At 44.0% G+C, this 12,786-nt stretch overlaps 1 protein-coding gene across 5 annotated transcripts in view; it reads left to right on the top strand.

The window, feature by feature from the left end:
- The window catches only part of LOC142099746 (rab GDP dissociation inhibitor beta-like), a 118,298-nt gene that overhangs the window by 95,040 nt on the left and 10,472 nt on the right, over positions 1-12,786 (top strand). For all 5 annotated transcript variants that reach the window (XM_075183587.1, XM_075183588.1, XM_075183585.1 and 2 more), the window contains one exon: positions 52-106. In XM_075183587.1, coding sequence (XP_075039688.1) covers positions 52-106 — 55 coding nt within the window. The remainder of the gene's footprint in view (positions 1-51; positions 107-12,786) is intronic.

The raw sequence follows: 12,786 nt of genomic DNA, 5'->3' as shown, positions 1-12,786 counted from the left end.
ACGTTCACAATTGCTAAAAAAAAAGTTGTTTTTTTTTCCATTTTCTCCAAGGTTTGTGGCCATTACTGACCAGTACATCCCGAAACACGATGGAACAAAGAACCAGGTAAGAAGTCCCATAGTGGAGATAGCACAATATAATATGTACCTGTGATATATTACCCATGAACATCAACCAGATTACAGAGTTTTGGGGCTCTAGGGATGTTGAAACTTCGGTACTCCCAAATTTGCATTCTTCCTGACTTATCCAGCATTGATTGTTGAACTGTCTCAATAATGTTGTAAATCAGTGGTGTGATCACAGCGTTGGATACAGGGGAAAACAAAAAGCATCCACAATGCAATTTTAAACTTAGTATTCTGCCCTTTTTCTGGCTGCTATTAATGATTTATGATTCTATATTACCATGGCAACCACAGTCACCTTGCACATGATGTAGTAAGCAGAGAGGCTTAGCAATGCCCTCTGTGCTCTGTCTGCACTGTGACATCCTCTTTCTCCCCCCTCTGCTATCACACGACATGCTGAGAGCTGTGAGCCTGTGTCTGTGTAGCAGACTGTGCTTGGCAGCCACTTTTGTTTGCCAAACAGAGAGCTTTTGACAGAGAGCTTTTGAAATGGAGATAAAGAATTGTAGGAGGATAGCTAAGAAATTGTACTATCTGGTGTATGTTTAAAATGTACTTAACTTGTCATTTAAGGGGGAAAAAAAAGTTTTGGATTGCTGCTGTAAAATTCCAGACCCTAGACACTTACTAAGGCTTCATATGGGGAATTCAAGCCCAAATATATGACTTGTCACGCAGGTCTTCCATCTAAGACATTTGTTAGCATGGCTACTATACTCACATAAACTGCTGCTTATTTGGAAGTGCAGTGTCACACGCCGGACTCCCGCTGCCTCCCCGGGAGCCGGCGGGTGTACCCACTAATTACGGAGGCCATCCCCACTAAGACTCTCTGTTTTCTTTCACTTACCTGGTCCACGCTGCTGCAGCTCTCCAGCGCTGTCTCTCCCCTTCTTCCGTTCAGCGCTCAGTGGTTCTGCGCATGCGCAGAATCGTCTAACTGTTTTATGTGTTCTCACTGCCCTCTATTGGCTGTCCAATTGGAACTGCACTATATCTACCTCCTCTGACCAGAACTCAATGCTGGTTCTTTCAGTCAGTCCCTGACTTTAAGATTGGAAACAGCTCCGGTGTCTTTGCTATTCCTTCAGCTTCCAAGCTACGTCTCTCCGGGGAACTCACCTCAAGGTGGCTACGCTGCTAAACATTCCGGTGAAAGCACTTCCAAGTGGCGACACTATCCTTTCCTGCTAACCAGCTCCCTAGTGACTACTTCGCTGAACATCCCAGCTATATTTCCTCTCCCAAGTGGCAACGCTGCCAAACTTCCCGGCTAAACACCGCTATCAAGTGACAGCACTACTTCTACCTGATTCTACGCTCCGTCTGTTGTGTTCGCTGAGAACTTCTCCAGGGGACCGCGACCTGCAAGTGGAAGCCGCAAAAGCCCATATTCCCTTGCGGGAATCTCTGGTGAACACCTTTCACTTGTTAGACTCCGCGCCCCTCGCTGAAGTAACGTCAATCTCAGCTGAACTATCAGGATCCAGTTGAAGTCTCTCTGGTAACGTGACACTAAGAACCAGCCATGTCAGATCCTGATAGAGAACCTTCCGCCAAGGACATGCTTCAACACCTGGTTGGAAGAGTGGAGCGTCAGGATGCAGTTCAGATGCAACTTCTGCAATGTTTGCAAACTCTGGCATCCCGTTTAGACGCCTTACAGGAGACCCCGCCTCAGCCGGCTGCTCAACCACAAGCAGCCGAGGTCCCTGCTGCAGCCACTTCCTCTCTGCGTTTGCCTACACCCTCCAAATTTGATGGTGATCCTACCTCTTGCCGTGGCTTTTTAGATCAGTGCTCCATCCAATTTGAGTTATTACCTTAGAATTTTCCTACTCCCAGGTCAAAAGTAGCTTATATGGTCTCCCTCCTATCCGGAAAAGCCCTGGCATGGGCCTCGCCTCTTTGGGAACGTAATGACAATCTCCTCAATGATGTTTCCGCCTTCACTTCAGCATTCAGGAGGATTTTTGATGAGCCGGGACGAGTGACGTCCGCTGCTACTAGCATCCTAAGACTACGTCAAAATTCCCGTTCTGTGGCTCAATACGTTATTGAGTTTCAGACCCTAGCTTCCGAGCTCCAGTGGAACGATGAGGCTCTTGTTGCTGCCTTTTGGCAAGGGCTGTCAGATAAAATCAAGGATGCCCTCTCTTCTCAAGAATTGCCACCCACCTTAGATGCCCTAATTTCTCTCTGCAACCGGGTAGATCTTCGGCTTCGGGAAAGATCGTCCGAGAAAGACCTTCCTAGACGGTCTACCTTTCGTCTAGCTCCTCGTTTTCAACCACCCACATCTACCGATGAGCCTATGCAACTGGGGCGCTCCCGTTTATCTCCAGATGAAAGAGAGAGAAGAATGAAGAATAAACTATGCCTATATTGTGGAGATTCTGGTCACCTCCTGGCTTCATGTACCCGGCGTTCGGGAAACGACAAACCCTAGCCTGCACTGGAGAGGTCAGTCTAGGGACTCTTACTTCCTCTCCAACTTCTTTTCCAGATCTAACATGTTCTTTTCCTGTCACCTTACATTTGCTTTCAGGGCCCAAGTCGTCCAAGGCCTTGTTGGATTCTGGAGCAGCCGGGAACTTTATGTCACAATCTCTAGTTACCAGACTAGCGCTGCCCACTGTTCCGCTGAAAAAGCCCTTGGCTACTACGGGCATTGACGGTTCCCGTCTCCCTAATGGCAGTATTCTTAAACGAACAAAACCCATCTCCATGCAAGTTGGGGCTCTCCACTGGGAAAAGATTTCCTTTCTCGTTCTCCCACTAACCATCAGCCCAATCATTCTAGGTCTACCATGGCTTCATCTACATTCACCCCATCTGGATTGGCCTTCATCACAAATCATTGCATGGGGCCCTGCCTGCTCTCGCCAATGCCTAACACCAGTCAAGCCTCTCGGCTTCACACAGATTCCTTCAGAACCCACCACAGTTATTTTACCGCACCAGTATTCTTCCTTTTCGGATGTCTTCTCTAAAGCCTCCTCTGAGCGTCTACCACCCCATCGAGCTTGGGATTGCCCCATCGATCTCATTCCGGGGAAAACTCCTCCACGAGGTCGAGTCTATCCGCTCTCACTGCCCGAGACAGAGGCTACTACACTCTACATCAAGGAAAATCTGCAACGTGGTTTCATCAGACCTTCCTCCTCACCCGCCGGGGCCGGGTTTTTCTTTGTGAAAAAAAAAGATGGAGCTCTCCGTCCGTGTATCGACTACAGAGGCCTGAACTCCATCACTATTAAAAACCGCTACCCCATTCCATTAATCACCGAACTCTTCGATCGCATTAAAGGTGCGAGAATCTTCACTAAACTCGATCTACGCGGAGCTTACAACCTGATCCGGATTCGCTCTGGGGATGAGTGGAAGACGGCTTTTAATACACGGGACGGCCATTACGAATATCTAGTAATGCCGTTTGGCTTATGTAACGCCCCAGCCGTTTTCCAGGGTTTTGTGAATGAAATCTTTCGCGATCTGCTATATTCCAATGTAGTCGTATATCTGGATGACATCTTAATCTTCTCCAAGGACCTTGCCACTCATCGTTTACATGTGGCTGAAGTTCTTTCCAGATTACGTACCAATTATTTGTTCTGCAAATTGGAAAAATGCATATTTGAGGTCCCTAAGTTGCCTTTCCTGGGCTATTTGGTTTCTGGATCCGGTCTACAAATGGACCCGGGAAAAGTTCATGCTATAATCAACTGGCCCCAACCAACTACACTCAAATCCATTCAACGTTTTTTGGGTTTCTCCAATTATTACAGGCGCTTTATTGCTGGTTACTCATCTGTGCTGGCACCTCTGACAGCTCTCACCCGAAAAGGGGCAAACCCACAAAATTGGACCGCAGAAGCATTGGAAGCGTTCCAATTTCTCAAAAGAGCCTTTTCATCGGCACCTATCCTCCAGCAACCCGATGTCTCTCTTCCTTTTTTCCTAGAGGTGGATGCATCTTCCACCGGTGTGGGAGCAGTTCTTTCGCAAAAAACTATTCAAGGCAAGTTCCATCCCTGCGCATTCTTCTCCCGCAAGTTCCTGCCAGCAGAGAGTAATTACGCCATTGGGGATAAAGAACTCCTGGCCATGAAGTTGGCTCTAACTGAGTGGCGTTATCTTCTAGAAGGGGCTCGTCACCCAGTTACGATCTTCACGGATCATAAGAATCTACTCTATCTCCAGTCAGCCCAATGCCTGAATCCACGTCAAGCCCGCTGGTCCCTTTTCTTTACCCGCTTTGATCTGCGGGTCACCTTCAAACCCGGTATCAAAAATAAGAAAGCGAATGCATTATCCCGGGCTTTTCCAGAAAATTTGGGATCAGACACCTTGCTGGAACGTCCCATCCTGGACTCTAAATGCATTAAATTATTCTCAACTTCCTCAACCCCCATTCCTCCCCAGGGAAAAACATTTGTTCCTCCTCATCTACGGAAGAGCCTTCTTCACTGGTGTCATTCTTCACGATTTACAGGTCATCTTGGCTCCCGTAAAACATCTGAACTACTCTCTCGACAGTACTGGTGGCCCAAATTCCACTCCGAAGTTAAAGATTTCGTGGCTGCCTGCCCTACCTGTGCCCAAAACAAAATTCCTCGCCAGGTTCCACAAGGGCTACTTCACCCTCTTCCACTACCTACCAAACCATGGACCCATCTTAGCATGGATTTCATCACTGACCTACCTCCAGCTAATAAATTTAATACCATCTGGGTTATTGTGGACCGTTTCTCGAAAATGGCACACTTCGTTCCACTCATCGGCCTTCCATCCTCAGCATGTCTAGCTCAACATTTCATTAAGGAAATCTTCCGACTACATGGCTGCCCCGCTGAAATTGTCTCGGATCGTGGGGTACAATTTGTCTCAAAATTCTGGAGGTCCCTTTGTCATCTTCTGGGTATCCGTCTGAAATTCTCCTCCGCATATCATCCCCAGACCAACGGCCAGACAGAAAGGGTCAATCAGGATCTGGAGACGTTTCTCAGGATATTTTCTTCAGCCAACCAGAGTAATTGGGTGGATTTGCTACCCTGGGCAGAATTTGTTCATAACAATTCCTTTCACGAATCCACATCAACCACTCCGTTCTCCGTGGTATTTGGAGGCCATCCTCGTATGCCAGAATTTTCAGCCCTCCCTCCCACCCAAGTTCCAGCAGTTAACACTCTTCGACAGGACTTTCTATCCATCTGGTCTCGAGTTCGAAAGGCCCTTCAGAAATCCTCTACTCGCTACAAGCTGGCAGCAGATAAAAAACGCAGAGCTATTCCTCTTTTGAAGGTTGGCGACAAGGTGTGGTTATCTACAAAGAACATTCGTCTTAAAGTGCCCTGCATGAAACTTGCTCCTCTCTACATTGGTCCTTATAGGATCATTCAAGTAATCAGTCCCGTGTGTTTTAAGTTACGGCTACCACCCACTCTACGTATTGCCAATGCCTTTCATATTTCCTTATTGAGACCACTCATCATTAATCGATTCACGGTTCCTGTCACATCTACCACTCCCCTTTCTCTCCAACAAACTGATGAATTCGAGATCAGCCATATTCTGGATTCCAAAAGTTCTAGAGGAACAATCAAGTATTTAGTGGATTGGAAGGGGTACGGTCCCGAGGAGCGCTCCTGGGTACGGACTGCAGACATCCGTGCTCCTCTTCTGCTGAAAAAATTTCACTCCAAATTTCCGAAGAAACCAGGTCCTAGGTGTTCGGTGCCCACCTCTAAAGGGGGAGGTACTGTCACACGCCGGACTCCCGCTGCCTCCCCAGGAGCCGGCGGGTGTACCCACTAATTACGGAGGCCATCCCCACCAAGACTCTCTGTTTTCTTTCACTTACCTGGTCCACGCTGCTGCAGCTCTCCAGCGCTGTCTCTCCCCTTCTTCCGTTCAGCGCTCAGTGGTTCTGCGCATGCGCAGAATCGTCTAACTGTTTTATGTGTTCTCACTGCCCTCTATTGGCTGTCCAATTGGAACTGCACTATATCTACCTCCTCTGACCAGAACTCAATGCTGGTTCTTTCAGTCAGTCCCTGACTTTAAGATTGGAAACACCTCCTGTGTTTTTGCTATTCCTTCAGCTTCCAAGCTACGTCTCTCCGGGGAACTCACCTCAAGGTGGCTACGCTGCTAAACATTCCGGTGAAAGCACTTCCAAGTGGCGACACTATCCTTTCCTGCTAACCAGCTCCCTAGTGACTACTTCGCTGAACATCCCAGCTATATTTCCTCTCCCAAGTGGCAACGCTGTCAAACTTCCCGGCTAAACACCGCTATCAAGTGACAGCACTACTTCTACCTGATTCTACGCTCCGTCTGTTGTGTTCGCTGAGAACTTCTCCAGGGGACCGCGACCTGCAAGTGGAAGCCGCAAAAGCCCATATTCCCTTGCGGGAATCTCTGGTGAACACCTTTCACTTGTTAGACTCCGCGCCCCTCGCTGAAGTAACGTCAATCTCGGCTGAACTATCAGGATCCAGTTGAAGTCTCTCTGGTAACGTGACATGCAGCCATTTTGTGCAACCAAATTTGTTAGGAACATGTGATCATCTACAAACTTGCTGGGTGGCTATTAATTGCTAATCATAGTGTAGAAGGCAAACCAGTGCATCTAGTTTTGCGGAGTGAGATTACTGAAATTAAATAGAGGGCTGGAGATGGAGAATTTATGGAAGGGGGTAGCAACTTTTAATGGGACACATTTTGCACCTTCCAGTTACAATACAGTGGAAAAGCCCCAAGTAGCAGACCTATATGGAGTGGGGCAGGGCTTTTTGGGAAGTGGGCGAGCTAAATGGGGTGGGGCTTACAGAAAAGTGGGCAAGGTCTTGTCAGAAAGTAGGTGTGGTCACGTCTTGTCTGAGGATTTGGCTTTCCTGGATGGGGGTGGGGCTTATTCTATTTCCATGTTACCTATATAAAATTGCGACTTTTGCATGCACACAAAGATGCGCCTGTACACTTATGTTTCTGCGGCTGTATTGTGATATGCGTGTATCTAGCATAAAGATAAAGAACAATGGGTCCATCATCAACTCGGAAACTTGGACCAGACATATGGGACATAAAAAAAATTCACCTTCTAAAAGTATATCCCTATGTAAGAATCAGACGCATCTTGTATTTGACTTATACGTCAATGTCCCTGACCCTTCGTTTCTATCACAAGTGGGGTCAAGTGGGCTACACTGGGCTGGGTCACAGGGCCACCTGCATTTTTGTCCCCTTAAAATATTCCTAATAAGCTGCTGAGTCGAGTCTCCCCCCCCCCCCCAGGCTAAAATTTGCTGCCCTACTCTGACCAACACCCCCAATAGAACAGTCCCCTATTAACTTATATATCGCGTAAAATTAAGGAATATTGGCACTACAAGCAGTAACTGTACAGCAAAGCTTCTATTGTACATTCTATTGTACATTGGATTTGGGAACAGAGATATATTTCCTCCAAAATGCAGACTGTTTTCAGGAAGCGAAAGAGAAAAAGGAGCGTTCTGTAAATGAATGCAATGTGTACAAGTGAATAAAATGATTTGAGACGGCAGCCAAGGACAAATAAGACCAATGTGCAAGTGCAAATAAAAGAAAAATGTTGTCCGGCGCTCAGAAACAAACAGTATATAAAAATCACTGTGTCAGCATATACATAAAGGAGAATTTTGTGCACAATATAGCTATATTGGGGTTAAGCTCAGCTGCCAGGAAGCGTTTTGTTGGTGACGTGTGAAGAAATTGCTAAGTGAGTATCGCGAGTATTTTTGGTGTGTCTATTCGTTCCAAGACAAATTATGAGGCTTGTGCTACGTGGGGTGGATGTGAAGATGATTATAGACAGAAGGAGGAAAATAAGAGACAAGGGAGGTAAGCTGGAGGTACTGGGATCCACCATTGGTGCCTCAAGGCCTTAGCAAGGGGCCCCCTCTCTCTCAAATATCCTGATAATAGCCGTAAGACTTACAACGTTTGAAGAGCTCCTGTAGATTGTACAGAAACCAACACCAGGACTGCAAAAGGTAATTCATTGTTCTAACCTGCATTCACCATCACATTGTACTTATATAATACATGTACTATAACAAACCCCCTACAGAAATAAAGGATATTACAGGTCAATGACCTGCATGCAAATACCCCTCATATGGAATGTTTCTATACAGGTCAAGGGACTCCCCATTGGCTTTTATTATCCTTTATTGCTGTAGGAAGCTTATTATTCCTTATAATACCAGTTTTAATAAGAAACTAGAAATAATTGCTTTTCTAAGTTCACCCTGCTGTGTAATTATGTGCTGTACCAGCGAGGGCTGTAATATTGATTTAAGTGCTAACTTAAATCTGCTGATTGTCAGGGGAAATCTGCACCTCAATTACATGTAAACATTTCTCTGTATTGTTTTTAGTTTTCTCAGAGCCTCCTGGTGGCAAATACACCGGGCCTGAGTCATCTTCGATCGCAACGTGAACGCAATTTGCATTTAAAAAAACGGAACGGAACTTGTACGCAATTATTCCAATACAAGCGGATCTCAAGAGACGTTTGACCCTGGGTATAATAACGCTCTGGCTCTACGTTAATTGCCGTATACAGACAGACAGGACACAGTGCACATGCATACAGTAAAGTCCATAAATATTGGGACATCGACACAATTCTCATATTTTGGGCTCTATACACCACCACAATGGATTTGAAATGAAACTAACAAGATGTGCTTTAACTGCAGACTTTCAGCTTTAATTTGAGGGTATTTACATCCAAATCAGGTGAACAGTGTAGGAATTACAACGGTTTCTATATGTGCCTCCCACTTTTTGTGGTAATGGGACAACCCAAACAATCCTACATCAAACTTTCACTTTTTAATACTTTGTTGCAAATCCTTTGCAGTCAATTATAGCCTGAAGTCTCGAACACATAGACATCACCAGACGCTGGGTTTCATCCCTGGTGATGCTCTGCCAGGCCTCTACTGCAATTGTCTTCAGTTCCTGCTTGTTCTTGGGGCATTTTCCCTTCAGTTTTGTCTTCATCAAGTGAAATGCTGCTCAATCGGATTCAGGTCAGGTGATTGACATGGCATTGCATAACATTCCACTTGTTAGCCTTTAAAAACTCTTTGGTTGCTTTTGCAGTATGCTTCGGATCATTGTCCAGCTGCACAGTGAAGCGCCGTCCAATGAGTTCTGAAGCATTTCACTGAATATGAGCAGATAATATTGCAATATAAAGTCACACTAGGGAGTAAATGTATCAAGCTTAGAGTTTTCCGGCGGGTTTGAAAAACCAATCGGGTTCTAGCTATCATTTATATTTATCATTCTACAAAATGACAACTAGAATCTGATTGGCCGCTGCAGGCAACATCTCCACTTTTCAAAATTCGCTCGAAAACTCCCAGCTTGATACATCTACCCCTAGAACTCATGCAAAAAAACAAATCAGGCCCACAATGTATACCACAGTCTTATGTCTAGTATGGAAAGGCAACTCAATAGAAATAGTCAGGATTTCTTGATATGATAAGAGAGGGGATTGGAGCAAGATAGGAAATTTTAAAAATAAATTTCTTGAGTATAGAAATAATAATTGCATATTTTATTTACATATATATATATATATTTTTATTTAGATATCTGGCAACTAGAGGAGATTTTGCTTCTCTCCAGTTTTACTTTCTCCGTGGAAAGATGACAGTTTGTGACATTGCACAAGAGGCTTCCAAGTTATCTGGAGGTGCCTCAAATGCAAAGTAATGACAGAGCCCACAGAGGGTGTGGATGGAGGTTTTAAAACAAAACAAGTGCAGACCTCTTGTCTTCTTTCATTGTATGGTAATCGTACCAGCTACAGATACCCATAGTAGAGGTTCAAAGTTTTGCAACTACAAGAAGTTATTTTCAATTGTTTTAAGGGTAATTGTGGAGTTCTTATGATTGTTATAGCCGTTGATGAAGGAACTTATGGCGTTTCGTGGGATTCTAAAATCCTAAAAACCTCGCTAATGGGATGCAAAGTAACGGAAGAAAAATTTCCAAAGACACTTTTTAAAACAGGAGGCTTAGCAAAACCTTGTGTGCTTGTGGCCAACAAGGCTTTCTGTTTAGCACCAAGTATAATGAAGACATATCCATAAAAATAATTTATAACTAGGAATGTCTTCAACAGCAGGCTAAGCCATGTACGTCGTCTAGTATAACGTGGCTCGTTGGTTAGCATTTCTGCCTCACGGCACTGGGGTCATGAGTTCAATCCCTGACCATGGCCTTATCTGTGTGGAGTTTGTATGTTCTCCCCACGTTTGCGTGAGTTTCCTCCCACACTCCAAAAACATACTAGTAGATTAATTGGCTGCTCTCAATTTGACCCTAGTCGGTCAGTCTGTGTGAGTATGTTAGGAAATTTAGACTGTAAGCTCCAATGGGGCAGGGACTGATGTGAGTGTGTTCTCTGTACAGCGCTGCGGAATTAGTGGCGCTATATAAATAAATAGATGATGATGATATATGGAAAGTGTTCCGTAACATAAGATTCAGACACGCTGCATACCTTGTAACTGCATGTACAGACATTATATAATTCCCTGGTGCTAGTGTGGCAAGCTCCTAGGCTCACTTGTAGTATTGTCATAAAGAGCATGCGTAAAACACTCCCTAATGATTACATTTTATTTAGGAAATAGATGATGTTGTACGTTGCAGCCATACCCCAAACATGTAGTGCATCCTCAATTTCCTGAATAAAATATGCGCAGGGATTTTTTCCGGAGTGCAGTCCGTGAAATCGTTCCGGTGAATTTCCCATAATTCCATACAGCTTATTCTCACAATGAACCAATAAACAATTGGGCGCTAGCGGGTATATCTCTTTAGGGTGCTTCACCAACCGCTGCTACAACATTAAGCAGGTTCTGTGTAACATCCTCACAATGATACAGTCATAACGACATCATGCGTCGTACATAACTTTATATGCATAAAAGAGGACTGAAATTTTGAGGACTCCTTTACTCAAGACAGGGAACAAATAGCGCGGACAGTTGTTACAACTGTTCTTAGCGGCTAATAGCGCGCAATTAAAATGAAATACAAGTTTGCCCAAGATTTTGTTCCTCCTGTAGTCTGGCTATATAATAAAGTGTAACCTTCCAATATAACCTTAATCAAAAATTTGTTCCAGTGTTAATATATATTCATCATTTAATACAAAGCAATGAAATGTGAAAAATTGTATTGTTGTTTTGGACTTTTTCTCTTCAATTTTTATGATTGGGGGATATATATATTTGTTTAACTGAGAAGATATTTTTAACTACTTTTATTGTATTATGATTTCATTGGTCACTATTTTTTAAATATTTTTAAGATTTTAATCTGAGACAGAACCTGCGAATCGGTAAATTGAGCCTTACTGCTCAGGGGCAAACGCAGGATTTGTAGAGGGGAGGTTTCCACACCACACCACCAGTGGGCGTGACCAGCATGCATGGGGGCGTTGCTATAATTTTAGACAGTGCTTGGCTGCTCTCCAACTCTTCCTATCCCCATAATATACATGGGCACTACTTGTTAGATTCACGCAGCTCTCCCTTTCAAGCAGAGCCATGTAAAGCGGGGGAAGGGTCCAGCCACCTCAATTATACAGTGATCCAGGCTTAGAGGGGGGTTTCCAGGCACTAGAAAAAACCCCTCCCTGATTTGCCTATGCTGCTCCCTGCCAACTGATGGAGCTGGTATCGCTAAGCTGCACTTTTGATATTTTTATTTATTTTTTTAAAAGATATTTTATTGGGTTTTACAATACAGACAAAAAGGGAAACAGGCAATACAGGTGGAAGAAAGCTGCAATGAAGTTTCCACGTAATATAAACAACATATTGTTAATGATATGAAGAAGCATAGATAAATTTAAAGGGAGTAGGAGGAAGGGGAAAGAGAGAGGGAAGACTAGGGGTGAGAGGGATAGGGGGAATCACTAGCCAAAGCACACTTTTGATATTTTATTGATAAATTGCATTGAAAAGTGATTTTTTTTTATGATGTAAATTTATACTTATCACCATATATTGATAAATAGGCCCCATACCGGTGATTTTTTAATTTATTTTGAAATGTTTTATTATGGCAATAAAGAGTACAAGAAGGAAAACAATAGATAAGGAGATAATGGTAAACACAGGCAATGAGAAAAGGAAATGTTTCCAATTGTTGAGAGTAAGCCCAAGCATAGAGTTAGTGGTTTAATGTATAAACTAATATAGGTGATTTTATTTTGACTTTTTATTTTTTTTATTTTATTTTTTTCTTTAATCAAGGGAGCCTGCCTTGAGTCTTGCATTGCCAGCACAGATAGATTCAGTGTAACCCGTATCTGACAGTCACTGACTATGTGTGGTCTGTGTGAGGACTGTACATGTGTGGTTGGACTGTAGGTTCATGTCTGTGACATGGATGTGAGTATTGTGCAGGTGTAGGAATAAGTTGTGCAATAGGTGCCAATGTTAGGTCATTGGGAGTTTATGGTGGGTAAATTGGGTACAATCCCCATTTAATGACCTGCGTTATATTTGAGCTTTACACAAAAGAGACGTTCAGGTTGAACTTTTCACATCAAATTTATACAGAGATGTTAAA

This window comes from Mixophyes fleayi, chromosome 8 (assembly GCF_038048845.1).
Source record: "Mixophyes fleayi isolate aMixFle1 chromosome 8, aMixFle1.hap1, whole genome shotgun sequence".
In the NCBI taxonomy this organism is placed as follows: Eukaryota; Metazoa; Chordata; class Amphibia; order Anura; family Limnodynastidae; genus Mixophyes; species Mixophyes fleayi.
This window is presented reverse-complemented; position numbering and strand designations above follow the sequence as displayed.